The following is a 26,550-nucleotide window of genomic DNA, read 5'->3' as shown; positions in this document are numbered from 1 at the left end:
TCTGACCATCTTTTGTCACGTTGTAATTTCATTTCCAAGAAACCTGTTGGCCAAATATAAAATTCACTGTAATTCCTAAATTTAGCATGAATAACTTTGGGCTCAGCTGTGGGTTCAGAACTGGTCAAGGCCTTTTTTTTTTTTTTTTTTTTTTTAGAGGAGTTGTTATTCAAGAAATTTTCAAGCATATACAGCACACATTCCAAGAATTAAAAATAGAGATGATATAAAGGCTCTTTTCACATTATTCTCATGCCATTGGTTCACAATCTGCTCTTTCTGTGAGAGGGAGAGTCCTGAATGACCAGTCAAAGAGGATGTGGTTTTGAGGCGACACTGAGTGAAGTTTACCACAAGGTATGAACTGTCAGTGACCCCTGTCAGACAGAACAGCCCAGTCAGGGAGGCTGAAGCCGGGTAGGGCTCAGGACACACTGGCAGCAAACAGCTGGAATTAGAAGTGGCTGCTTTACATTTACACCAGCGACCAAAGGACTTAATATAAATTCCCAAAGGGACTCTGAAGAACCCAACATTGTACCACAACGTACAGACAGGCTCCAGCCTTCTCTCAGCTGCTTTGCTGCAGGGAGTCAGCATCCTTGTGAATGATAAATGTGTAAAATCTGCATGTTGGATGTTATGTAACGGCTAACATCAACATTTGAGTAAGAGGTTTAAATACAGATTTGTTATTACTGTGTTTTTGTATTTTTTTTTTCTTCAAATGTACTACATCAAAAATCTATGTTACTGACATTGGGGCATTCAGGTCACTCATGAGAATTTCTAAAACATCTTTCTGTACTGTATATATATATCGCTTTGTGCTGGATGGCAGGGGCAGTCTGACATCCACTGGCCACAGCTGAGGGAGAAGATGACATTTTAGGTCCCTGCTTCATGTTGTAGTTGATGATTTAAAGGGTACCTCCTCTGATTCAGTTGAACCTTTGGTGTTGCGATGAGACTTCTTAAAATTCTGACATAATCCTCTGATCGCACTTACATGAGCTGACCCCAGGGGAGCGCTCCGACGGGGTGGAAGTGGCCGCAACACACAGGCAGTACTTGGCTGCTGATGCTAGTTTAGGATAGCGGTCCCAGTTCTGTGTTTACTTTTGTAAACACTGAGCACGCTCACTGCATGTGATGCTGTCGTGTCCTCTTCTGCACATGCAGGACAATTTTGGGTCGTATGAAGTTCACACAGCAGATCACATACAAGTCGCATTTGATTGGAAATGTGAATGAACTCACAAAAAAATTGGATTTCACAAAAAAATCCGAATTGAGCATCAAGTCCTGCAGTCTGAACGTAACCAATCTGTGGGATTGTTCAGTCAGATAATACGCCGTTATCCTGATTGGTGACATAAAATGTCATGTCGGAGTCAGAATCCAAGGCTGTTGGTATGTTAAGGCTGTTTTTTATGTTCGTTTTTCCTAAAAACCTGTCGGATAGCAAGGTTTTGGATTGTTAAGGGTCGGATTATCGAGTCACGACTGTATTTGATCTGACTGCGATCATTTTGTATAATCATTTCCACTTATCTGTATATAAACAGCTGGATGAAGTGAACTATTTTTATGACTTTATCACCATACGTGCCCCTTCTTCTGCTTTGGTTTAATGGCACGAAGTGTTCATCTTGTCGCTTCACTTCTTGTCTTGCATTTTTATGAGAATCTATTGACATTAAGACATGTGTTTCGCTGCAAAGCCAAACACCAAAGCACCGCTGTGGGCACATTTGGTTTTAGGCCAAATGAAAAATGACAGCCTGAGAACTCGGAGGAGGCAGTTTGCAGCACAAAGGTTGCATTCAAAGGCACTAATAGTCATCATCTTAAACTAACAGAGGCTTCAAATGATGAGAAGATCACAAAAAATACAAACAATGAAATCATTAATTGCAATGAATTCTACAATTAATCATCAACTTAAATTTTGTGATCAAGGCAGCTGTATGTTTCTCTTCATCCTTCACCGCTGTTCAAGCGTAAATAAAAGATGAGCTCACAGCAGGACAGTGAGGGTTGTTTTTGCTTTTGTTGTTGTAACTACTGCAACTTTATTTTGTTTCTGTCTACCACCCGTCCATAGCCGTGGATGGATTGAAATGATGAAAGGATAAAAATTGGTTTTCGAAAACCTGCTGGCAAACAAGTTAAATGCACCCTCCACTGTCAAAATGAACAGAATTTGGCCTCATTTAAACTTTTAAACGAGGTTGTTTGTCAGATTTTCCAAGCTTGTTCCTGGTTTCTTGTCATATTTGCTGTCTTTGAGAGATGTCTGTAATTTTTTTTGGTAAAATCCCTTGATAAAAATCAAACAAGGTCAGTGTTTGAGATTCAAATTTTGCCCTTTCGACAGTCTAAGGAAAACTCGCCCCTCTGATTTGCCTTTTCCTGATCACAGCTGAGCACTGGATCTGTTTACCTTGGCAGAACAAGCTGCCTTCTGTTTTCCGAGAGCTAATTGTTGTGGCATCTCTGTGTCGGGTGCTGGTTGGGAAGCGGAAGCCAAACTGGCCATTTCCTAGAACGTGTCGCTGTGACTCGTGTTCGTTTGACTGCAAATATAGCTGCCTTTTAATCGAATTATTTTAATGCGTTCGTGCATTGCCTCTTTACAACCGCCATGCGACAAATGAAATAATAGGAGCTTTTGATTCAGAGGGTTTAGTAGCTGCTTGCTATGAGAGATGGAGTTGCTGCTTGCTGTACATCATGATTTTACTGTGATAAAATCTGTAAATGAAAACTACACTTTTAGGAGCACAGAATGATTTTTTTTCTTAACGACAGTGGATCCCAAGTGACATCTGGTTTTATGTCTGTTTCTGTGGACAAAGTAGTGACATGGGGTCAGCTCCAGTTGTAAGTTTTCGTCCGGCAGCTTTGTTTTCTTTACATACAAAGACGACATGTTCAGTTTGTGTAACCTCTGACACTTGTGTGTTCGTGTGTTTTTGACTGACAGGTGCAGTTTCAGAAGATCCAGCAGCTTCGTTTGTCTCAGTCGAGGGCGCAGTACTACGGAGGCTCTCTGCCCAACGTCAATCAAATCGGCAACACCAGCGCTGAATTTCAGGTGGGAACTCATTACAGTCAGAATATACAGCACCCACACAAAGCACAAATTTAAAATGTATTAACACCTCTCTTGGTAAGCGAAATTAAATACCATGCCTCAGACAGATTTTACAGTTTCACTGGACACTCTATTCCAAATTCATTTCCATAGAATTTACTTATAGTCCAGGAGAAAGCATTATTCCTGCTTGGAAGACCGGCCTTTTGATTTTTTTTATTATTCCAGGGTTAGTGCAGTAAATTGAATCATATGTAAAGCATTATGTGCCACCCTGCCTGCTTTCTTAGTGTCATTTTGTCTGTGTTTGTTAGTTGGTTTCAAACCAAAAACATCACTGCTTTCAATAAAGACAAGCATTAGTGGTTTCTTTAGGTGCCAGTATACAATTTTACACAAACTTATCAGACGCCAAAACGCTGCATACACATGGTGTTAAGGGCGGGAAATCTGTCCGAAAGAACTTTTTGAGGCCGTCTGCATCACAACTCTTCTCACAGATTTATCGGGATCTTAAGGTCCAACTTGCAAATCTTTACATCCTGTTTTTGCTCTGAAGTGGTGATTCGTATTTCCGTCGCTTTGGCACTTTCCCCACTCCATAAGACTAACTGGGTAATCTTAATTGACCGATAAAGAGCTCCTGCCAGTCACCAAATAACTTCTTTACTCCGGAGAAAGACGTAAACATGATTCCAGATGTTTTTATGCTGCACAAATACCCAGTAGTTAAACTCAGAGAAAGGTAACATGAGAGCTGAGTCCTCTTTAAGACATTTATGGATCAACATTATACCTCAACGTACTGCCAGACGTTAGAAAATGACTACTGTCGAATGTGCAGCCTCAACTAAACCAGCATTTTACAACAATGATAGCCTTAGCAGGAATGACGGCATAAAATGTGCTACACTTTACATTGAGCTAAATCATTTGTCAGATTTTTTAACGTATAAAGCTTGAACGCTATGAACCACAACAATACCTTGAATACAGGGTAAATACCTGACATCATGTCTAAATTCTGCAAAAGTAACCACCGTGCCATGAATTAATCAAGGAATTGAATGAGGACAAGGCACGGGAGACAGAGCTTACCTAATCAACTCACACAACTAGCATAAACTGCAATAATCTACATTCATAGTCTGCACAGTCTCTGATAAGAAGAATTCACAACAAAATCAGTTGGAGTAAGAAAGTCTGGACAGTACTGTTGTTTATTCGTGTAATGACATCGTCTGTACGATTCCTCTGAACACGAGATCACACGTTACATTAAGACTGTCGGCGATATGACATCGTGAGATCTCCCACTTCTATACTATGTTAGTTCATTTTTCAAATCTGCAAAGTTGTGGCTGCTCCTTTCCTCCACTGTCCTGACGATCATGAAGTAAACTGGCTGTTCTTATGAAGTAATTTATCAGGAATGTGCACGTGTCTCTGTGATGTCCCATTGTGTTGCAGCAAAAGTTGAGCCAGGTTCGACACTTACTGGACAGGCCTGGCTGGGTTTTTTTTTGTTTTTTTAATCTTATGTTATTAAATTTTGGATGAAGCCTTCTGCAGCAGCACCACAGCTGTATCATTGCAGCATTGCTGTTCAAGTAAATGAGGAGGCGGCATTTTTTCTCACCGCGCTAATGTCAATCTGAACACGGCCATAAGATGTACTGATGTGGAAATCGGTGGAGTCTATTCAGTGTGACTGCTTTTCTTCAAGCAAAAGGATGTAAAACCAAACATGGATGTTTTCTTTAAAACTCTGCTTACCTTGAGATTACAATCTGCCAAATTCAAGGTCTTGATCTCTCTTAGGAGTTTTTCAAGGCTAATTGTGTCTGACCCCCACTTCTGATGTGCTGTAAAAACAGCAAAACAGTGTACTGGACCTTCAGAAGTGCAAACAAGCTGCTCCTGAGAGTGTTAAATAATTCAGACGAGTTTCTACAGACTGCAAAAAAAATAAAAAAAGATGGAATAAAATATCAATGCAGTGGTTCTCAGCTACGCTTCAAGCAGTTCACTGCTGTCTGCGATCTAACAGAGCTTCTCTGTCGCACTGGGCCCTGTATCTGTGTCAGCTCTCCAAGGAGTGCTGGGATACAGAAGGTCCAGGTAAAGGTGCCCTTGTTACTGGAAAGAATAGCCCTTTGAGGCAGAGCAGCCATCGCAACACTGTGCCCACGTCCAGAAATCAATCCCCACGCTGAGGGAGAAAGCTCCCCTCGCTCATAGAGTCCATTCAGCCTCTCTTTTGGGAACAAAACTCGACAAACTAATTGGCTTCTAGATTCCACTCGATTGTAATTTAACTAAATGAGTGCAGCATACTTAATGCAGTACTCTCTAAAGCTTGTAAAGAGCTTATTAAAACAGACCGAAATCACTTTACTCAAAGCCTCAACATGCAGTTTAGATTCTGTGCGAGTCATGATCAGCTTTCATATGTGGATCATGTACAGAGAAACGACAGCTTGAACCACACTGCACATCTGACCAAGTATTGGGACTTTGAAAGAATTCTTTTCAATTTGTACAAGAAGTATACCAGATATAATTATTATTTTCTGCAAACCAGTGCTGCATGCTAAAATGTGCACCTTCTACTCATGGAACTGTGCAATATTAATGTTCTTGTATGTATGAAGTGTGCAATACCATTATTTTCCACATTCAGAGGAATCTGTGCAGAATCTGAATCTCTCCATATGAAAGAATCTGTACAGCAGCAACAGTGCTTATGTATACTTCTCATTAATTCTTAATTTTTCAGCTGATATCCACACATTTTAGCGTTATTCCCTTTGCTACTGCAACACTGCAAGTTTCCCCCACTTTGGGATTAATAAAGTCTTATTTTATCTTATCTTGTCTTAAATTCACTCTATGGCTGCAGAACTGATATAATATGATTCACCGTCATGATTTTGGTTAATTGACATGATCAAATGCGATTTTGACAATAAAAAATACTTCCTCCACTCACTGAAAACTCCACTTACAGGAATGAACTCGATAAAATCACTTGTTATAATTTGGGTAGATCAGATGTTAGAACTATCTGTTTCAACTCTTAACAAAGTCATTTTTGGTCACACTCCTGTCTTGACACTAACAGACTGGAGACTAGAAGCTTCTCTGTGCATACTCACCTAGCTAACACCTATCATAGCCTGCATGTGAGGCATTCAGGGAACATCTGTAAATTGTGGTGTCTCTAGATAAGCAGATGTTCAGCATCATAGGTGTTTTTTCAGATTTGCTAAATTTAGGGGAATATTGTTTTGAGACTTATTTTGATGCAAAAATTTGTTCATTTGGAAGAATTTAGCACAACGTTAAAGGGTTAAAAATCAAAGAGTAATCTCACTATTGCTCAAAAATAATTGTGATTATCATTTTGGCCATAATTGAGCCGTCCTCATTCCTTCTGACGGGTCAAAGCAGTGCTCCAATGTAATTATCGTTATTGCTGTAATGCAGTAATGTGGCATTTCAGTGGCATTTTTGATTAAAGTAGTTTCCAAGAATAAACTCCTGTGAGAATGTTTAATTAGACCTTTGTGTCTTGACAGAAATGACAGAAGCCATTTGTGTTTGAAGAGTCAGCCAAACCTAAAAAGAAACTAAAAATCTAGCATTCATTGAATGAATGAGCATTTCAAGTGAACAATACAATTGCTCACCGTGTCAGATGCCCTTTTCCTCTCCTCCTGCCCACCTTTGGGAAATCACGTGTCTGATGTAAACTGTCTCTACCGCAGGGCGGCTTCCCTTCAGGGTTGGACTCAGTCAGAGGGACCCGCCACCATGGACTGGTCGAGAGGGTCCACAGGGATCGCAACCGCATCAACTCTCCCCACCGCCGACCCATCGACAAGCACGGGCGGCAGATATCCTTCCGACTGTCTTAACAGTAGGAGATCTCTAAAGCACGTTTCTGTGTGATGCGGATGTTGTCGTCATCGTAAAAGGTCAAACGGGCAACGTGGGAGTAGGCGTTGTGGCTTCCAGGTGGTTGCTCTCATTGTAGTTTTTTTATTTATTTATTTTTTTAATGGCGGTTTGTGTTTATGGTTTGGTTTCACATGTGACGACACTCAGCAGTGTAGGCAGCTGTTTTCTAGCCTCGGGAACAGAGTTAGTCATTATGCTAATCTGAAATGTGACGCAGAGACAGTGCGCTTTACTTCTGCCTAATGGACATTGACATTAGGAAATTCTCAGCATACTCCGAATGCACACCGATATTGTGAGTGCATGCATATATTTGCATGCATGTCTATCAGCAGATGCAGGAGAGTCTAATTGTTTTAATGGCGGCAGAGCAGTGAATGATTTCGCTTTGACTCTTAGCTAAACCCTTCATTTTCTCACAGTTGGATTGAGTGAGAGCAGAAACATCTTTTATTCTGCTACATCGTGGTTAATATTTTACTGGATCTACAGTTACATAATTCAGAGATTTTATAGGTCAGATTGCATTATATCCAAAAGTTTCTAAAAAACTTCTGGACATGGTCTAACTTGAAAATACATTTATCCGCAGTGTGCCAAGGCTAAACCTTAATCAGGCAAATGATTTGGGAAAAGGAGAAGCTATCTTAAGTAGGAAGTAGCTGTAACGCCGCAACCAATCAACATTCTGCACATAGTGTAGGAAGAATTAGAAAACATCTTTACACCGAATGACAACTTTTAATAACACACAAAAATCGGAATCATGAATATATCTCAAGAACTGTAGACAGACTGGGTAAATCCCAGGATATGAATGCTTTACAAGATTCTCAGAAAACAGAGACTTGTTGAGTATCCACTGAATCATTCACTTCCCATTAATGTCTATGTAAGCGGCCAAGCTATTCATTAAGATGGTGTCGTGATGCATTTCAAAAGACTGGACGTCGTGTTGCTGCTCCTTATTCATGTAAAGTTGAAGTCTTGGCTACATTAGGCGAACCAGTGCAAGCTGGACACTTCTGAAAAACTTATAAACTAATCGTTGGTAATCTTTAATGAAGACGGGTTCAGCAGCTGTCTCCCCTCAAATGTTTCCAGAAACTTTTTCACAACATAAGTTCCAAACGAGTCACCGTGCAGGTCTGGTTTGAAATGTGGGAGCAGAGAGTCCAGTAGGGAAACAGTTGTCCCATCAGGTGCAGCCAGTGTTTGCTTGGCTGTAGGAGGGTGAATCCTGTGTTGGCTTCCTGTTGATGAGTGTCAAGATCGCCTAATCGTACGCCCACGTAGCGTCTTAACGTTAGGGAGGAGCGCTTTCCCTTGCATCTAAAACCACTGCTGCAGACGGTTGCAATTGTAGATGAACCTGCGATCTCGAGGAAGAAATTCCACAGAATCCACAAATTTAACAGATGACATTAAACATGGCAAAGAGGCAAGAAAAGAGTACAATATATGAATGCAGTTCGCTTCTAAGCCCCTAGAATCCATGCAGCATTAATGTACACAATGAACACAATCAACAGGTCACTTTGGTGAATGACCTGATGAGGTTCATTTACAAGCTTAGCAGGATTTTGAACTAACTCCAAGTGAACGCTCAGGAACCTTTAAAAACAAAGTCATGTTGGCGATCTCCAGCGAATTCAAAGCTGTGAAAATGCAACGGTGTTCCCAGACAGTCTGTTTCTCCTGCACCAAAACTAATGGAACAGACCTGGACGGCTTTTGAAGTACGACCAATGAGAATTTGTTTTGGACCAGTGGACATAGAAACTAGAGAATTGGAGATTCATCACAGCTGTATGTGTTGTTCATATAGATGATCAACCAGTGTTTGAATGATTAGCAAATATTTTAAATTCTCATGTAACCTTCATATACCGTCCTGAAAATTCAACATTCATGTCCTACTAGCTGCAAGTTGATTTAAGAACCTTGACAATCACTGTGTTTGATTTGGAGTGTAGCGATGAAGGATCCTCGTGTTTTCCAAACCGTACAAGTGTCTAATTATTCTGAATGACACCATAATGTGTGCTGTCCCTGTTGTAGCTCGAGACATGATTACACAAAAGCAATTAGACTTGCTGTGCGATGCCTCTTCATACTGCATCGACATTATTGTTTAATTAGTCCTTTTATTCTTTGCTTCCCCTCCTCCTCGTTTAGTTTTTTTACATAGTAGGTCGTGAAGAGATACAGGAAGAATTGTGAAACAGAGGGGAAGACATGCATTTCATTCCTTGATCTGGATTCACACCCAATATGTTGCATTTACATGAAACACCACTTTGCCCACTGATCTATCAGCACGCCCCCAACGCAGAGCGTTTTAATAAACAGATCTGTGTTTTTCTGTGCCTCCGGGACAGCAGTGATTCAGCGACCTGTCACTATGGTGTGTGATAGCTGGATAGGAGTTGGTCCTGTGTCCCAGCATGTGATGTCACACCAGTGTATATTTCCGTGGAGAACAATCAGAACAGATGCATAATGTAATGGTCTTTAGGGTGTAGTGCCTGTTGAGGAAAACAAATTCACAGTTTCCAGCAGTGACATCATTGCTGCTTGTTTCTACAGTCATGTGTGTTTTTCATATGTTGGCAGGGCCGTTGTGTCCAATAGAAAGGGATGACCTACATTGAGGGGGATGTTTGCTTTAATTTTTAGCAAAGTTGAGTCAATATAGCAGAACTCTAAACACACTTGACTGCTTCAGAGAGTTTCTGATTGAACAGGAATGTAATTTTAATGAATTCAGGCAAATAAGAGCAGGCTCTGGTTGACTGTGTTGAGGCACTTTTTTTTTTTTAAAGAGGCCTGACCTTGTTAGTATCATAACAAGCAGTCGGTTCATTTGTAGTTGGGCGGATGGTGTCAGCTCCACACGTGTGCCTACTGTACGTTCATGTGTTTTGTACATGTATGTCTGGTCAACATGTGCAGGTGAAAGAGGCTGTTGGGGCCAAAATAAACAGGATTGCCCAGTCAGCTCTTGGTCACGAGGTTTATCTCTGAGTGGGCATCTTTTCTGCAAAACATGACAAAGATAAACACTGGTAGCTGGCGTGCACCTTTCTCTGTTCTGTACATTGAGTGTATAAAAGGATCAATGAAGCCTCCGTGACGTGGCCCATAGGTTTCCTGGGTTTCCTGAAGAGCAGATTTGAGCTCTGCGGTGGCTCCAGCTGTCACCGTGTTGGCAGGGCCGACTCTTTCTAACTCCCGGCTAATCCAAAATGACTAAAGAGGTAGAGATGGAGTGGAGCTGAAGTGAGCCATGCAAATATCTCTGGGCCAGTGAGCGGCCTGTGATGGCACCAGCCTGTCTTGCAAAACAAACGCACTCCTAATTATGCATAACTATAAGAATTTGTGTAATTTAAACAGATGAGTTACATTAAAATCCATCTTCTGTATCGTTGTTGTGAGCAGGAGAATTATCTATAGAGTCCAAAACCTTCTTTTGTACCAGGCTGTAAACATGTTTATTTCTGCCTCAAAGATGGACGTTTTAACATGGGGGTCTGTGAGGAATGACTTGTTTTTACAACCAGCCTCAAGTGGCCTTTTAAGGAACTGCAAGTTTTGGCACGTAACATTGGTTTAGTTTTTCAGACCCATAGGTTGCTGCTTGGTTCGGTGTAGAAAACTGGAAGGTCCCTCTGAGAGGACATCCTCTGCCAGGCCAAATGTCCTAACTTGCAATTTTTATCATTGTTTAAAACATTGATCCACATCTGTGTCAAAGTTTGTTGGATTTTTTTTTGTTTGCTCGTGCTCCACTTCCATCCAGTTTCATTAAATTCGGCACGATAGTTTTTTGCATAATTCTGCTGAGAACACTAAAACTCACCTCTACCTGGGCAGAAAAACCTGGCATTCATGAAGAGTATTTTGCTATGTTTTGACCATTAAAACATTTTATTGTTTATGTGACATCATTTTCATTTACATTTTCCACTTTTATGAGGGTTTTTTGTTCTGTATAAATGACCAAACCTGCTGCAACTCTAAATTTCAATAAAACACTTCAAAATTCTCCCCAAAATTCACAGCTGCCTAACTTAATTAAATACAACTTACATCGAATTGGGTTTGATTACCTTAAAAAAAAGATCAAATGTGTTTGGATATATTGTTGAGGAAACTTGAGCTCTGTAGCTGAACCCTTAGTGTTTCTTTAAAACTATGAAAACCTGTGAAGACCTCAACCAGCTGCTTTTCTAATTCCACACTCCTTCTTTCTTCTTTCAAATATGTAAATGCTAAAAACAACAACAAAACTTCAAAGCAGCCCAGTAAACTTAATCTGATTTTCAATCAGTGACGGCAGTCCAGTCATACGTTCATGTGGCTTTAAGCATAAGGTCTTTATTTTTTCGCCACTATAATGAATTCACAGACGACTATTTCTTGCTCAAAATCTTGTGATCACGTTGTTTTCGCCAACATTTTTTAGAAACAAAACCTCACAGTATTGAAGCCTGGGTTGAAGTTTTAATTGACTATTATTTAATCACATATTTACAAATTTTTCATGGAAATTTTACCAATTTTCAGACTGAACTTTACTTTGGCAAACATGACATGTTGACTCGTGGTTCGTTCAAGGCAAGTTTTAGTTATCAAAGAGATCAATAACCAGAATTTGGAGCTGATATACATCTGCCGTGAACACAAAAGGGTCGTCAAAATTTAATAAAACTGGACCTCCTACAAAAAACTTATTCAAAATGCTTTTGTTATTTATCTTTTCTATGTTTAATTAAAGGAGACATTTTCAACATTTATCCTTCAGCATTGCTTGGCTTTTCTTCGTTACGTAATAAATCAGTTCTTCGGGTGAGATCGTGCTCGAGATCACAAAGCTGCTTCATAGCCAAAGGAGGTACATTTCAGCAACAGTGTTTCTTCTAGAATCAGTGAAAAGATATTAATACTGATAACTGGACAAATATCACATCTGATAATCTGCCAGGCTGATGTTCAGTTGACCCCTAGCAAAGACTACGTTAGAAACACAGAAAAGCGTGTTTATCCTCCTAAGAGTAAAGCACTGTTTTGCACTCGGGCTACAAAACGGGAGAAAAGCGTCGCAAATAGCCGCCTCAGGACAAGCTGGGCTGCTGGCAGGTGTCTAATTGGCCACTTCTGGTCTACTGAGAAACAGTTGAGGCTGGCAGCTGCAAATGGGACCATCACCTACTATGGAGAGCGGTTAAACGATGATGATGATGACAGGGAGCAGCGCAGCCTCATGAAAATGAAAATATGTAGTGCGGTCCGTGACTGCGGCTTACCAATCATGGTGCCAGATTTTCAAAATGGAAATGTGGCCTGTGGCTTCGATGGGCCACAAAAATGGAGGGTTGATTTCTGAATTATATCCTCGTTTTACCGTCACTGCTCACGTTGCTCATTCATTATTTTTTACGTGCTGGACACAAAGGATAGTGCGCCGTGTACGGTGTGTGGGGTTGACTCCGCTGTCGTAGCTGCGAAAAGGCGTCAATCCAGTTTGACTGGATTTTGCTTTCTCTTCTTCTGTGTCCCGAGGAGCCACAATATTGTCCTTTCCACTTGGTTTGTGTACTTTTAAAAAGGGGCTTATCCCATGTTTTGAATGACAGTTGAGCGACAACAGCGACTCCAGTGTCTGTAAATCTGCCTCGCTACTGATAATAACATGTCCAAAGCCGAAACAGATGCTTTGCGGAGCAGTGATTGGCTCTGTGCAGCTCTGCTTTAATTTGTTTTAACACCTCTCCTAAGCAACTGCCCACAGAGGGGACTGTTACCAGAGCAGAAGAGCGTGACTTGCAAACACTAAAAAAGCAACTGTCGGCAAGACCAAACACCACCCTTCTGAAGTCCTGCCCTTCCTCACACAATGCCAGGAACTCTGCATCGGCATTCAGTAGTAAATCAAATAATGCTGTCTTTGTTTCATTAAGTATTTGAGAAGGGCAGCTCTGTAGTTCAGTGCTGTTGAGAAGGCTTCCTTTTGGAGCACATTAAACTTGTTGTTTAACTTTGATTTTCTGCATGTGTGTTCGAGTTGTAGGCAAAACACAGCGTTGTCTCTTTTTATAACCTTCTTAATCCCAAAACTACACATGTGAAGAACATTATTTTCTGTAAAAATTGCAAAAATTACATCATTTGTCAGGTTGTAGAAATTCAAACAAAAAAAAAATGCTTTTTTTGTTGTTGTTTTTTTTCCTTCTGTGTGTCACTCATGGCATCGTAACCTTGTCACACTGCACAAAAGGTGTTTTTGAGTCCTCACTGCTTCTAGCCAAAGTGGTGCTGCTTCCATAGAGGTACAGGATTTATATTGCAGTGAATTTAAAAAAGAAAAAAAACCACCCAGAAATGTCTTGATGTTCAGAGGGTTAACTTTAGAAAGAAAGTCACGGGATGAAGAGATATAGAGGGACTTCTATATTTAGGAGTTTCAAGTCAGATTGGACGTATCTGTCGTATCTGTCACATCTCTCTCTGTGTTGATGTATCTGTGTTTTACCAGTAATCTCCTTAACTACAGTCCACATCGAGAGCTCTCCATACGGAGCGGTGTACCTGTCCCCACCGCCGGACAACAACTGGAGAAGGTGAGTAGCGCCTCGGTCGAGCCGCTGACAGAATGCTTATTGTCTTCTCTTCCTCCTCTAACTAGATTATTTTACAGCAGGAACTGTTTCCTCCTGCCAGCGGGTTTCCTGTATCGAGCTTCTGTGTGCCTACCGCTGTTTTCTTTCTAAATCCAGACGCCGGCCATCTCGATCAAACACAAATCAGAGATGTGAATAATCAGTAGATGCGGAGCTGAGGCAGGGCGATGGGTGGAGTTGTTGGCCTTGATTGTTGCACAAATGTTCCAAGTGTGAGAAAGCTATGTTAGCCCTGGGAAGGCTGCATCTAACTAAAGATGTTTGACAGATAGCCTTTTGCTGTAAAGGTCATGCCCAACAGCGGTCGTCCCACTGTTTGGGGATTTTATGTTGTCGCTGCCCTGTGGTGCACAATCTCCACCTTACCTGAAATTCAATCTCAGTGTCTGCTGAAAAACAATGCAACAAAGACTGGCTGGCCTTGACGTGAAGATCTCTTTTTTTTTTCCAGCTCTGATCGCGCCTACGTCGAGCAGGCAGTGTATTGGTAGACAGCTTTTCCTCAGTGTTTACAAGGGAGTGAATTATGGGCCTGTGATAAAAAGCTCAGCCAAGCTCCTCCCCACTCACTCTCTTCCAGTCTTGCTCCGTCTCCACATTTGTGTTTTGTGTGCTGGCTTGGCCGTCCGCCAGTCACCCAGCCTCAGCTCCTTCCACAGCAGCGCCACAGACGCTGGCCGGGCCCAGCGCTGAGCGTACTATAACAGCTTGTACTGTAGAAGTGAATAAGGCCCACGCCCTCTCGTCATTGTTGACAGCACAAAACAGGTTGGCTGACAAACGTCCTCGCGGAGCAACCAGACGTCAGTGTTCTCGGAGTGGGTGTGTTTCTCGGGGAGCCATGTGGCACAAAGCGCTGAAAGCAGACTCTCACGTTTAATTTAAGCGGCGCTGCCTTGATCCAGAATGTGTTTCTGAATGAAGGATTGAGCATCAAGCGGTCTAAAGTTAAACAGGAGTATTCTGTCATGAAGGCACGTGCAGGCTTGGCTGGTTGACCTCGTGTACGTCATCTGTGCTGATCGTCTGAATTGATTAGAGGAATCTTTCTGGAGTGTTACTCGCTTTTGTTGCAGGCTATAAAGTGATGTCAGCAGCAGCTAATGGAAAAACTATGTTTTTTTCATCACTGTGCATTGTTTTTGTGGAAACACAATTCTCATACATAGTCTGCATGTATACTGCAATCTTCATACCTTTGGAGTTGTGAAAATGACTTTGTTCAACCCTGCTAAATTGTAGTTTATCTCTACCTTATGCTACTTGTCCTCCTCCCTCCCGTTGATTATTGCTTCTCTTCCACCAGCCATGCCCCTCTGAATATGATTGGCATCGGCTCCGTCAAGTCTCTGCAGGCCAGATCTATCCTCCTGCTCCAACTTGCAAGCAGATTGTTGTCACAGTGTGCAACAGGGATAAACTTCCCCCTCAGCAGTGGATTTTGGCCCACCTCACTGTCACAGGCACATATTCATAACACTGTACACAATTTCCAAATAATTCTTATGCCAGTTTGAAGCAAACTTTTGAAATGTTGCAAAATAACGAAGAAAAGGGAAAATTTGAATTAGGCTGGTTTCGATTAACTGCTATAGACTGAATGCACTGGGCTGCATGGTGTCGTCAGAAGGTGCCGGCAAAAGCTCCGTTACACATGTGGCTGCCAACCGCTAGTGAACCTCGAGCGAGAAGAAGAAACCAACAAAACCTTGGTCGTCTACGAGAGAAAAAACTTCAATTTGAAAAGTTGTAGTTATTCTTTCATGGCAGCTGGACGTGTTTCATGCTGTCCACAGGCGAAGATAATAAAAGAAACAGCAACTGTTCATCAGTCATGTGAGGTGAATGTTTGTGATGTCAGAAGTTCATTTACAAAGATGTTTTCATCAACCGTCCTTTTTGGAAAAACCCAGAAATGGCCTCGAGTGAGTGTAAAAAGTGTATTCCAAAATTTGGGAGGTTTTTAGCAAAGGTTGCGGTTTCTGTTGATGTTTTTCTAATGCAGTACTGCAGAAGGCACGTTGTAGAAACACAACTGTACATTACCAAACAGACCACCCAGACCTATTTTCTTATGTCAGTCTGTGTGCTTACTGTTGGAAAATGCATACAAATTTGAATCAAAAATGATCTTTTTTGGTTGATTATGTATTGAGCTTGGTTTAGTAGTTTAGTGAGTCGTGTGAGCTCACTTTTAGGACAACGTTGATATTTCTATATGGCTTTTGTCTTTTTGTTTTTTTGAAGATGCAGCCAGGAGAAACATGAGAGCTCCTTGCTACTGTTTGTTATTTCTAAAAGATGACTCGGTGCTGTGATGGAAACAGTTGGCTAATTATCTGTACAGAATTTTAACCTCTTTCAAAAGCTCTTAAAACACGGACTGTATATAAAGAGGGAGGAACACTGAATGACGTCACCTGTAGGTTTCCTGATGAGCGTATTTGAAGCTCAGTAAAACCAAGTTTATTTCTGCTGTAAAGTTTGGTGTTTTGGGGTTCTGTGAGGGATCGACTAGCTTTTGTTGCCAGCCTACAATTAATTTTTTAGCTGCTTGCTTTTAAAGAAAATTAACGTGAGCATTAGATAAAAATCTTTGCGTAGAGCTTGTGTTAAGAAAAGCACAAAGACCTTTAAAACCAGACAAGAATTTCACAGTTTTGACATCCAGTATCTGTCAGAAAAGCAGTTAAGAACACTTGAAGAGAAACTCAGTATAAATATACAATCCAGGATGTCCCCTAATAATTACCTGACGGGGTATACCATCATACTGTATCAAAACAGCAACACAAATCCACAAAACTGTCACTTACTACAAAGTGTGTTATAGATTAACATGTGACAATCATCCAGGTTGATAATTGGTGGACTAATTAAAATATCTAATTTCAATAGTTTGCACGAGTTGTGATTTTTTTATGTAAAAGGAGCAAATTGTGCCCCAGTAATACCAAGCTTCTTTGCCTGATGTAGTCGACTCAGCATTTTTAAATGTTTATGTCACAAATTAGGCCGTGATTAATGACATTACAAAAGCAGCCTTTTGCTTGTTCTGTAAGCTGTCTATGTGGGCAGTATGAATGAACAGTGCATAGAGTAAGCTTGCTTTTGCACAGTCAGAGTTGTGTTTTCACTCTCAGGCTGCAGGAGGAAATTGTAGCTTGAATCAAGACATAACACGCTGTTGGAGGGGAAATGGGAAATCTGTCTGGGCTGAAGTTTTGCCAGATCTGGGAGGCTCTTCTTCCACTCGTGTGCTGTGAAGTGCCATTCAAGAAGATTCTCTTTTGTTAATGTACTGTACATATTTAAAAACCATTCTCCTTTTATGCAAAGAACAGATCACTGGCTACAGTTGAGAACCATCCTTGGAAATGGTCTTAGGCTGTTGTGTTGTTGCAGTGAGAAGCAGAGTCCCTGCTTGTCCGTCTCAGGGGAGAGTGGGGCGGTAAGTGTTTACAACGCCAGCTACATCTGCACTGCATTATCACTAGTCAGTTGTGGAGAAGAGCCACAGAGCTCTTTAACTGTTTCCCTGCTTCAGCTATCATTACAGTAAGCCCTCTCCCAACTCCCAGCATCTCGAGCACAGAGAACCGACACACATCTGTGAGTTTGCACACAACCGCTGAACACTGAACAATGGAAGAGAAAAATGTGCAGTCAGCAGGCATGTTTTAAAATGCACCACTTACTAAAGCAGCCCTGTACAAAAGTTATAAACACTTGAGATGTTTAAATTCTCATTCATTAATTGGGTTAGGCATCGAGAACTGATTCCAAAAAAATCATAAAGTATAATGTCACTCAGTTTTGCTCGCAGCAGTATCAAATAAACTGTGTCCTGCAAACACCCACCGTATGTCTGCTGCTATCTGTCTGCGCCATCATGTGAGTTAAATGATCATCCGTCTTAATAAATGTTGAGTCCAGCATTGTTCTCAGTTGCCCTGCTCAGCTGTTGCTGAGTTGTTCGATTAGCAGGCGAACAGCACAAGTTGTGTGATTGTCACACCTCAATCTAGTACATGCTGTGCTCGAAAACATATTACAAGGATGGGATTGGAGTCTTATTGTTGCATTAAAGAAGCTAAAGTAAACACGAAAATATAAACCAGTAAAGAGACCACTGGCACTGCCATTGTGATTACTGGTTTAGTGTTTCTGCTGGTCACGTTTATTTATAGTAAACTCTACTTTGCACAACTCTGCAGTCAAGAATGCAGGAGGACGTGATGGTAACATTAGATGATTAGGGAACCCTTTATTCCTCTTCTATGACAGTGAACACAACACACAGACTTTGAGTAACTGTTATGCCTTTGGAGGCACATTACTGAAGTAGCTTTACTACGCTTTCGAATAAAACTTTCCTTTGCCCAAGAATCGTAAGGAGCGTGGTGGAGAATAGGGTGGTAAAAGGTCTGCAGTGTACGTAGGACAGAGACAGAAAGTGATTAAGAAAAAAAAACAAAAGTCTACGTCACCACCTTCCTTAAAGGGGATGTGCAGTTAGTTAGTTACTCACTCACTTGTTAAACATATAATACCTATATAATTTTATCTAGAATTCATCATACATCCACCCAACTGGTCGAGGCAGATGGCCGTCCCTCCCTGAGCCTGGTTCTGTCGGAGGTTTTTTTTCCCCTGCGGGGGTTTTCGGTTCCTTCCCACTGTTGCGGACTGCTTTTGGACTGCTGAAGCTTATAGGGAATCCAAATGTTTTGGATTGTTGGGTGTTTCTGTTTCTGCCTTTGTTAAGCGCTATGAGATGACTTGTTTGTTAAGCGCTATGTGATGACTTGTTGTTGTAAATATGCGCTATACAAATAAAATTGAATTGAATTAAGGGTTTTTACCTTGATTAACGGTGATGGGCAGTGATGGAGGACTAAGGCGTCCTTCACTTAGGTTAAAGTATGTAGGCATCGTTCTGTCTCCACTTTACCCTTATCCCAACCAGGTGAGGTGGACGGCTTCCTTCCCTGAGCCTGGTTCTGCCGGAGGTTTTTTCTTCCTCGTAGAGGGCAGTTTTTTTCTCTCCAATGTTGCTCAAAGTGAACCCAAAGGATGCTTGTGATTTGTTGGGTTTGTCTGTATACATTTTGTAAAGTCGTCACCTTACTATGTAAAATGCCTTGAGGTGACATATGTGTTGGTGCTATGTAAATAAAATTACATTTAATGGAATGATTAGAAAGCTGCACTGTTATAGTCAAAATCCAATCAGAACCAGTTTTATTGTGAAGTAGATGTTTACATATGAAGACCTTGCAGCAAATCCAGGGAACTGTAAGTGATAAAAACAGTAATATTACGATGTGCAGTTTATTTACAATGTGCAGGAATGTGCACATTGCAAGTTGTTCGCCTGAGAATGTGCAAATTTACGCAGCATATAAAAGTATATATAAAACATATAAAAGTAATCAGTGCAGAAAAAAGTCTCTGACTGTTACACTATAATGCAGTATGTCATTACATTATTATTACTCCTACATCGATGTAAAACTGCGGTCATGGTGACCCTAAGCACCTGCAACTCAAAGAACTGGATTTCAGGAATTAAGAGGAGGAATTTATTCGCAGAATCATCAAAATACAAAATATGCCCAATCAAATCTATGATGCAATATCCATCAGGGAGGCGCAAACTGAGTTCGTAGCATGACAACACACCCAAACATACAGGCAGCCATAAAGCGACAAAAACAAGAGGTCCTGTGAGAGACAGTTTGGCCTCTGCAAAACCCTGATCATCGAATTACTATGGGATGACATGAAAAGATAGAAAACATCCTAAATCCAAGGACTAATTGAGCAAAGTTCCTCTAAGGAACTGCAAAAGTGTACCTTGGAGAATTTCTGCAGTTTTAAAGAAAATTGGCGTTTGTACCAAATGTTGATTTGATTTCCTTTTTGTGGTTTTCTGAACTTTTGCATGAAGATATACGATACACGTACACATCTGCGAGTTTCTATTAAGATGGCCGATCTCGAGCTTTGTGGCATCAGACCTTGCAGGCAGCGGGCCAGTGCTAAGGGATTGCCAGGCATGACAGAAATGCAGGGGAACGGAGCTGTTCACATAGCCTTTAACCGCTCCACAATCAAGTCTGGCCAACAGATTTTATCATCGTTCTGGATTTTTCAGTTAAAAAAAAAAAAAAAAGTTGTGATTTCCCAACTTTGTCCATCTGCAGTGAGTCTGGCTGTGATTTTTGATATCCACCATCTGTCCTTTTAGAGTTTACACAAGTACCGTGCGTGTTCATAAATGAGGTGTGTTCGTATGCTGGTGTCTGGAAGGAGGAGTTCTTTTAGGGGACCTGAGTACAGCTCTGAGTCCCTTCGGAGACCATCTGCTTCAGGGTCAGAGCCTCGATCCAGTCCCACGCCCTCCATCTCCTCCATTCACCCATCTTTGGCCTGCTGTTCCTGTACCAGCCTCTCTCGGGATGAAATCTCAGACCGAGCTCCCGGGAGACTGCACTACAGAAAGGCTTTCCAGTAGAGACAGCTTACAATTTTTCCACCACTGCCTCTTTGGGAGAAGTCGTGGATTTTTCTTGAAGGCTTTTATCCTCCATGTAGGTAGTCTGATTGCTGCTTTCATATGAAAAAGCCAGTATTTATACTCCCGCTTACCCTAAAATCACATCATGAACTTGGTGCCCTTAAAACTCAGACACTCCAGACTGCTGCTCGGGGAAAAGGAAAAAAAAAACACAACCAGTCTTGGATAAAATTAGACTGGTTTACCCCTTTAAACTATCAATCTCTCCGTTTTTAAACTCACAGCTGAAACAAAATCAACATGTCGCTGTACAAAAGGGATATTTGTTGTGGGATGGGTGGAGTGCAAACACAGCTAACCTGCATTCCAACGCCTACGTCACATATCTAAATATAAGTAAAGGCTGTACACCTCACAGTGTCAAGCGTTTACTTAGCCAGGTAATGTGACATACGCTGAGGTGTTTTAGTTCTTCTGCTTTTGTTTTGACGCTGCTCATCAGTGCATGAAAGGACGGTGTCGTGTCAGAGATGGCCCCCTGTAGTATGATTGGAGACTTACAGGCTGTAATACTAATAAAGCTTCCCAGTAACACCAGTCTCGTTCATCGTGTAATGAATTAAGTGTTTTGGAATTTTAGCATGCTAGTCAGTGGCAAGTCATTTGTGGTAGTTTTGGTTAATCGGTCACACGCACAAAGTAATGATCCCAGCTGACACTGTGATAGGTGAGAATGGAGTGAACACTTACATTCACAGTTTACATCACTTGCATTTCTTTGGACTGTGACAAGAGCATTCAAAGGCCACACGGAAACAACCACCCAGCAAATTCAGACCCAGGACCTTCTTGCTGGAACCACCACCCTCTAATTTATTCGTCTTTAATCAGTTTAACACTCGCAAACCAACAAATGTGTAATTAAAGGCGTTAGGATTGTTAAAGATGTATGGAGGGTGGCAGGAAGGAGCCTTCTGCCCAGGGGCCCTAATGGGTTAATCCAGCTCTGTTGCCCAACGTTTCTATGAGTAACTAGTACGACTGTAGTCAACCAAAGACAATGCCGTTTGAGTGAAATCATACCTGCTCTTCAGTGGAGAAAAACAACTGCACGTTATCTGCAGATGAAATGTGCCACAGTTCATCGATTGCCCTGCCTTGTTAGCGTAGATAAACGCTGAAACAAAAACATTAAAAGCTGGTATTTGCAGCACATTAAACCATTTGAACGTGATTATTTCATGCCAAAATGAAGACTTGTTGAAAGTTTCCCCTTGACTTTTTGGCTATCAGTTTGAAAAACATGCAGTCAGTTAGTTAGTTAGTTTGGAGCCCAGAAAACGTTCAGTAAAGGTTAGATAAGTTAGACCTCGCAGACTCATTTAGGTTTGCCCAGTTTTGGAAATGTGGCAGTGTTTGTAGGTAGTGTGTTCCTCTTGCTGTCAGAAATAATGGATTTCTCCTGATGAAAGCAACACTGACGATTGTCCAGTCAGGTTGGATGAGAGCATATCGACCAATAGACCTTCACTGAGGCCAATGCCCTGTCTCGCAGTTTCAAAGAAAGTTTTCTTGATCTGCACGTGTGTTTCTTCCTGTGGCTTCGCGCTCCCTCTCGAGTTTCATGAAACTGGGTCGGGCAGTTATTGTGTAATCTCCTCGACAGACAAACAACGCTGAAAACATGTCTCAGCTCTCACCTTCGCGTGGGATAATAACATCGTACCCATCAAGTTAATTGCTGAGACCTGTGAATGCTGTAACACTGCAAGAAAAACTTTGTCTCTGCGAAGTGTTCCTCCACGTTAAGCCCTTCAGATAATCTGGCTCAGCAGTTGGCTTGTTTACAAACCTGATTATTTGACTCCTTGTGTTTTCCCTGTCCGACTCCATTCTAGAGACGTCGGTATTGTTTTATCATAAATACAAGAAACGAATGCCAAAACACAGAAATAAGATCCACAATACATGTGTTATTTTAAGCTAAAAAACAACTCTGATGTTTTGTTAGATATATTCTTGTACGCAGGATTGCCAGCAACATAACTGAATAGAGGGTGGTCCAGTCATTTATATGAGGTCTGCTTGAGTTCTCCTGTCGGCCATGTTGCCTTTTCAGAAGACTAGTTGTACCAGTTAAGAGAAAAACAAACTGCTTCTATGTACTTTAAGTCTACGAAAGAGTCAAGACCCCTTTTTGCTGAACGCTTCAGAAAAATCCACTTAGTCACTGTTCCCACTCCATCATTTCAGGCTTTGACAATGACTCTTCACATGGAATTGTTTACGCTGTTTCTCTGTCCGGCCCGCCTTTTCTCTCCCCATTAGATATGGAAGAACAGCTCGCGACGGCTCCTCGGCTGCAGGTTTCTGAACCTGGCCTGCAGTCATTCTTCTCGTTAACACTCCCGTCTTTGTTTCTCGTCTCTTCACTCTGCTTCTAATTTATCCCGTCTTTCCGTTTTTCCCTCAAATAAGTAAAACGGCATTGTGCAGCGTCTTGAGTGTTTTCCAGGGTCTTTCTTCTCTCCACACACGCGCCAATACAAACATGTCATATTTTTAACCAGGATATTTTCTCCTCTTCACCAGCTTATGGAAGGAGCCAGGGGTCTCTCTCTGCTTTCACCCACTAAATTTGTCTGTCGTGCTTTTCCTCTGTCTGTCTTTTGAAGGGAACAGCAGCCATGGACTGAGGAAAAACGGCCTGGGTTTAGATTAATATCACAACTCAACAGGTGACCCTTGACCCCGCCCTTCCCCCCTCTGTGTCTTTCTTTCCCTCGGTCTATCTTTACCGCTTTATCCTTCGCTCGCACAGGCCAACAATTCCGTTCTTTGTCTTTTCGCAATCTCCCCTCGGCTACATAACGTTTCTATCCTCTGCAAATCTCCGCCTGATTTGTAACATCTCAATAATCCTCTTCTTTCTTCCTTTGAAGCGCCGAGATAACGGCACACAGAGTCTCGACTGCAGACCGTTGTGGTCGGTTTATTAGTTGTTTTTTCTCTTTGTAGTTTTTACACTCATCTCTTTCAGTCTGGTATTTCTGAAACATTAATTGTCGTACTAACCCAGCTTCTAGGACTCACGGCTGCTCTGCGGTCTAACATCAAGGCTCCTCATTCACATTTTCTCACTTTCAGCCTTTTTACACCCTTCTCAAAGTGATGTGCTGTTTTTTGAAAAGTTTGTGTTTTTGTTGGACCAATACAGAGAGGAGTTCTGATTACATCCCCAAAAAATGTTGGTTAGAATTTACATGAACAGTTGCCTTGTTTTGAAAAAAGTGATGCGCTTTTGGTAATTTGAGGAGTTTCTTTTGAAAATGTATACTCCAAAAATATTGGGAAATTTGCTTATTTGCTGGATTCAGTTGGACACCAGCACGTCCAAAGTTTAGCTGTGTGAAGGAGCCAACTTTATCACAACATTAGCTAACATTACCTACAAATTCTAATAACGTTATAAAGAAAATGTTTGAATCAAGGATATTCATCGTTTCAAATAATGAGGTTAAAAGTTAACTTAGACACAACATGTAACTGCAGCATTCGCAGCGTGTTTACAGGATGTTGTCAGATTATGTTTCATGATAATCAAGGAAGAACGTTCTCCAAACAACCTTCAAAAAATGCTTTTAAGATGTTATAAAGGCCTCAGATGAGTAAATGTTTCCTGTAAAATGTAATAGTACCAATCGTAGAGCATTTTACCTGCAATATTCTGAGGATGTTTTGAGGGTTTTGTTGAGGTAACGCATTATAAAATGTTCCTGCAGTGTTAAATGATAGTAAAGAAGAACATTCAACATTAGGTAAACGTTTTAAGAATATTTGGAGAATACTGGTCCAACAGCGTTATCACCAAATATTTTTTGAATGTCTTTGGAGAAAGTTATCCTACCTTTGAAAAGGAATGTTTGGAAACTATAAATATAAAAATACATTTCCAACTGAAACGTTGGTGGAACCTTCACAGAATATTGTCAGAACAAAAAAAAAAAATCAAACTCTACATCGAACTATAGAAAACTAAAAACAAAAAGGCTGTTAAAGTCAGTATATCTCTTTATGTTACATTCATGCATATTAATCCCAGATTGTTATTAAAAACGTTTAATTCCACTGCTGATGTAAAAACAAACATCTTTATGAAGTAAAAGGTAAATAAACAAAATGCAAACCTAACCTGTCGTTTAGTGCTGCACAGTTTTTGATGCTAAACATTTTTAAACGTCAGTATTTAGTGCTAACAATGTGAAATACATTAAATGAGGTAGAAAATAGACACATTACCAATAATGGCTATTATTGATAATGATTTAATTACTAATTAGGTTGAAAAAACATTATGTTGTAAATGGGTGTTTAAAAAAAGGTCATTTATTAGTTGTGTGTAGAGAGTCTGGTGCCATGATTATTATCCCGGTGATATATTCCATTATATACGATACTTTTTCTACGTGAGCAGTTGGCATTTTACTGTTTTGCATTTGAAATACAGCGTATAAACTCTGTACACACAATGTTAAGTTTATTTACTCGTTTCCTATTTACATGGCACAATTACATCAGGTTCTTTATCGCCCCAGACTCCTAAATTAGTTATAAAAAGTGTGTGCGATGCAATAAAGTCTGTGGAAGCATCAAACTGAGTCAAACACAAGTGTGATTGCAGCACTTTTCTACAGCGAACCAGAAGGAAAGCAGGGATGACGCATGAAAGAAGCCATTGAGACTTAATGGAGCACAATAAAGAAAGCTCTCAGCTGAAGTGATACAGGCCTCAGCGGTTTGTGTGTTCAAGAGTCTGACACAAGTAGAGGAGAGTGTAAGTGTGTGAATTTACAGCATCACTAAGAAAATCAAATCAATTTGTCTAACAAAATCACAATCTAGTATTTGCAAAGATGGTGCCCTGTTGAAAGGGAAAAGCATCTCTGAGTAGCGCCAAAACTAATTGATGTTTATGTCGCGTTAAGGAGCGAGCGTCCCTCGATTTAGCTGCATCAGTGTAATTAGGGATAACAAATAATACGAGTTGACACAAGGTCTTGGTGGTGATTATTTCATCACAGAGCCAAAGTGTTTTCGTCACAGACTGATAAACATTTGGTTCGGCGCTGTGAGGGTGTTTATGTGTAAGGTCAGTGTGAGCCTGCAGATGAATGCAGCCTGTGTGGAGGCAGCGCAGAGACCGAGTGATTCACTGACCTTACGGCCACAAGAAGCCCTTCTGCCTCTGTCCAAGGTGCTGGAATACTTTGCATAATTTTTCTCTCCCCTCCTACACAGAACCAACTCAGACTCTGCTCTACACACAAGCGCTATGAACCCGAACCCCCAGGACCCGTTCGGCATGAACCAGCAGATGGGTCGAGGTCCCCCGCAGCGCAATGGTGAGGCGAACACGCACACTCAGTCACAGCACGACACGCTCACCTTCAGGGCCGCGACTGACCATCGCTGTCGCTGTCGACGAATCTGTCTCGATTGTTTGATTGATTGTTTGGGCTGTGAATGGTGGCACATGTCTGGCATTCAGGTTATTGTCACAAAGAAGGCACAAAAAAAGAAGAAATGTTCAAATTTAGGAAGTTGGAATCAAACTTTTTTTCAAATAATAGATGATTTATTATTTAGCAGTTGGCACTCACTCACTTTTTAAGAATTTGTCTTCTTCTGACATTTAATTGCTCGATTTAATAGTTGATTTTTAAAGTATTTCCACCCAAGAAAACAGACAGACAGTAATCCAAGCACCCTGTAGTCTTACTTTTGGAATTATTTTCTATATTCAAGCTGCTTTCAGACACTCATATCAGTCTGACTGGCATTTAACAAGTGTTACAACAGCAGAACCCCATTTTTCAAGCTCACTGTGGCCTCCAGAAACAGGAAAGCCAAATCTGGGCAGTAAAATTCAAAAGTCTCTTCTTTGCCCACTGTGCAGAAAGATGTACCCACAGTCTTTCAATTCATGCATTCCCCCATGTAGGGCTGTCATCGTCATAAAGTTTTAGCTGATTATTAAGTGTCACAAAAATATTTGCAGTTTAATAGTCTTTTACTGTTTGTTTTTATGCCAGTATTAGTTCTAGATTAGTGGCATTAACAACCCACGTAGTTGCTGCAAGTCCAACAAATCACCTCCTCCAAGTTATTCGGCTCTCTTTTTTCATTTGGCTTTAAACCAAAATGCGCCCGTAGCAGTGCTGTGTTGTTTGGCTCTGCAGCTGAATCCATGACGTTAATGTCGAAAGATGCACATTGAA

At 41.1% G+C, this 26,550-nt stretch overlaps 1 protein-coding gene across 4 annotated transcripts in view; it reads left to right on the top strand.

Moving 5' to 3' along the window:
- The window catches only part of crtc3 (CREB regulated transcription coactivator 3), a 49,134-nt gene that overhangs the window by 4,161 nt on the left and 18,423 nt on the right, over positions 1 to 26,550 (top strand). For 2 of the 4 annotated variants that reach the window (XM_008296020.1, XM_008296019.1), the window contains exons 2-6: positions 2,990 to 3,100; positions 6,871 to 6,999; positions 13,628 to 13,689; positions 22,948 to 23,010; positions 25,571 to 25,674. In XM_008296020.1, coding sequence (XP_008294242.1) covers positions 2,990 to 3,100; positions 6,871 to 6,999; positions 13,628 to 13,689; positions 22,948 to 23,010; positions 25,571 to 25,674 — 469 coding nt within the window. The remainder of the gene's footprint in view (positions 1 to 2,989; positions 3,101 to 6,870; positions 7,000 to 13,627; positions 13,690 to 22,947; positions 23,011 to 25,570; positions 25,675 to 26,550) is intronic. The other 2 variants (XM_008296022.1, XM_008296021.1) reach the window with 1 other exon arrangement.

The sequence above is a fragment of the Stegastes partitus genome, unplaced genomic scaffold (genome assembly GCF_000690725.1).
Source record: "Stegastes partitus isolate 25-593 unplaced genomic scaffold, Stegastes_partitus-1.0.2 Scaffold1095, whole genome shotgun sequence".
NCBI classification, from domain to species: Eukaryota; Metazoa; Chordata; class Actinopteri; family Pomacentridae; genus Stegastes; species Stegastes partitus.
The sequence above is the reverse complement of the archived record's forward strand: the minus strand, read 5'-3'. Positions and strand labels throughout refer to the sequence as shown.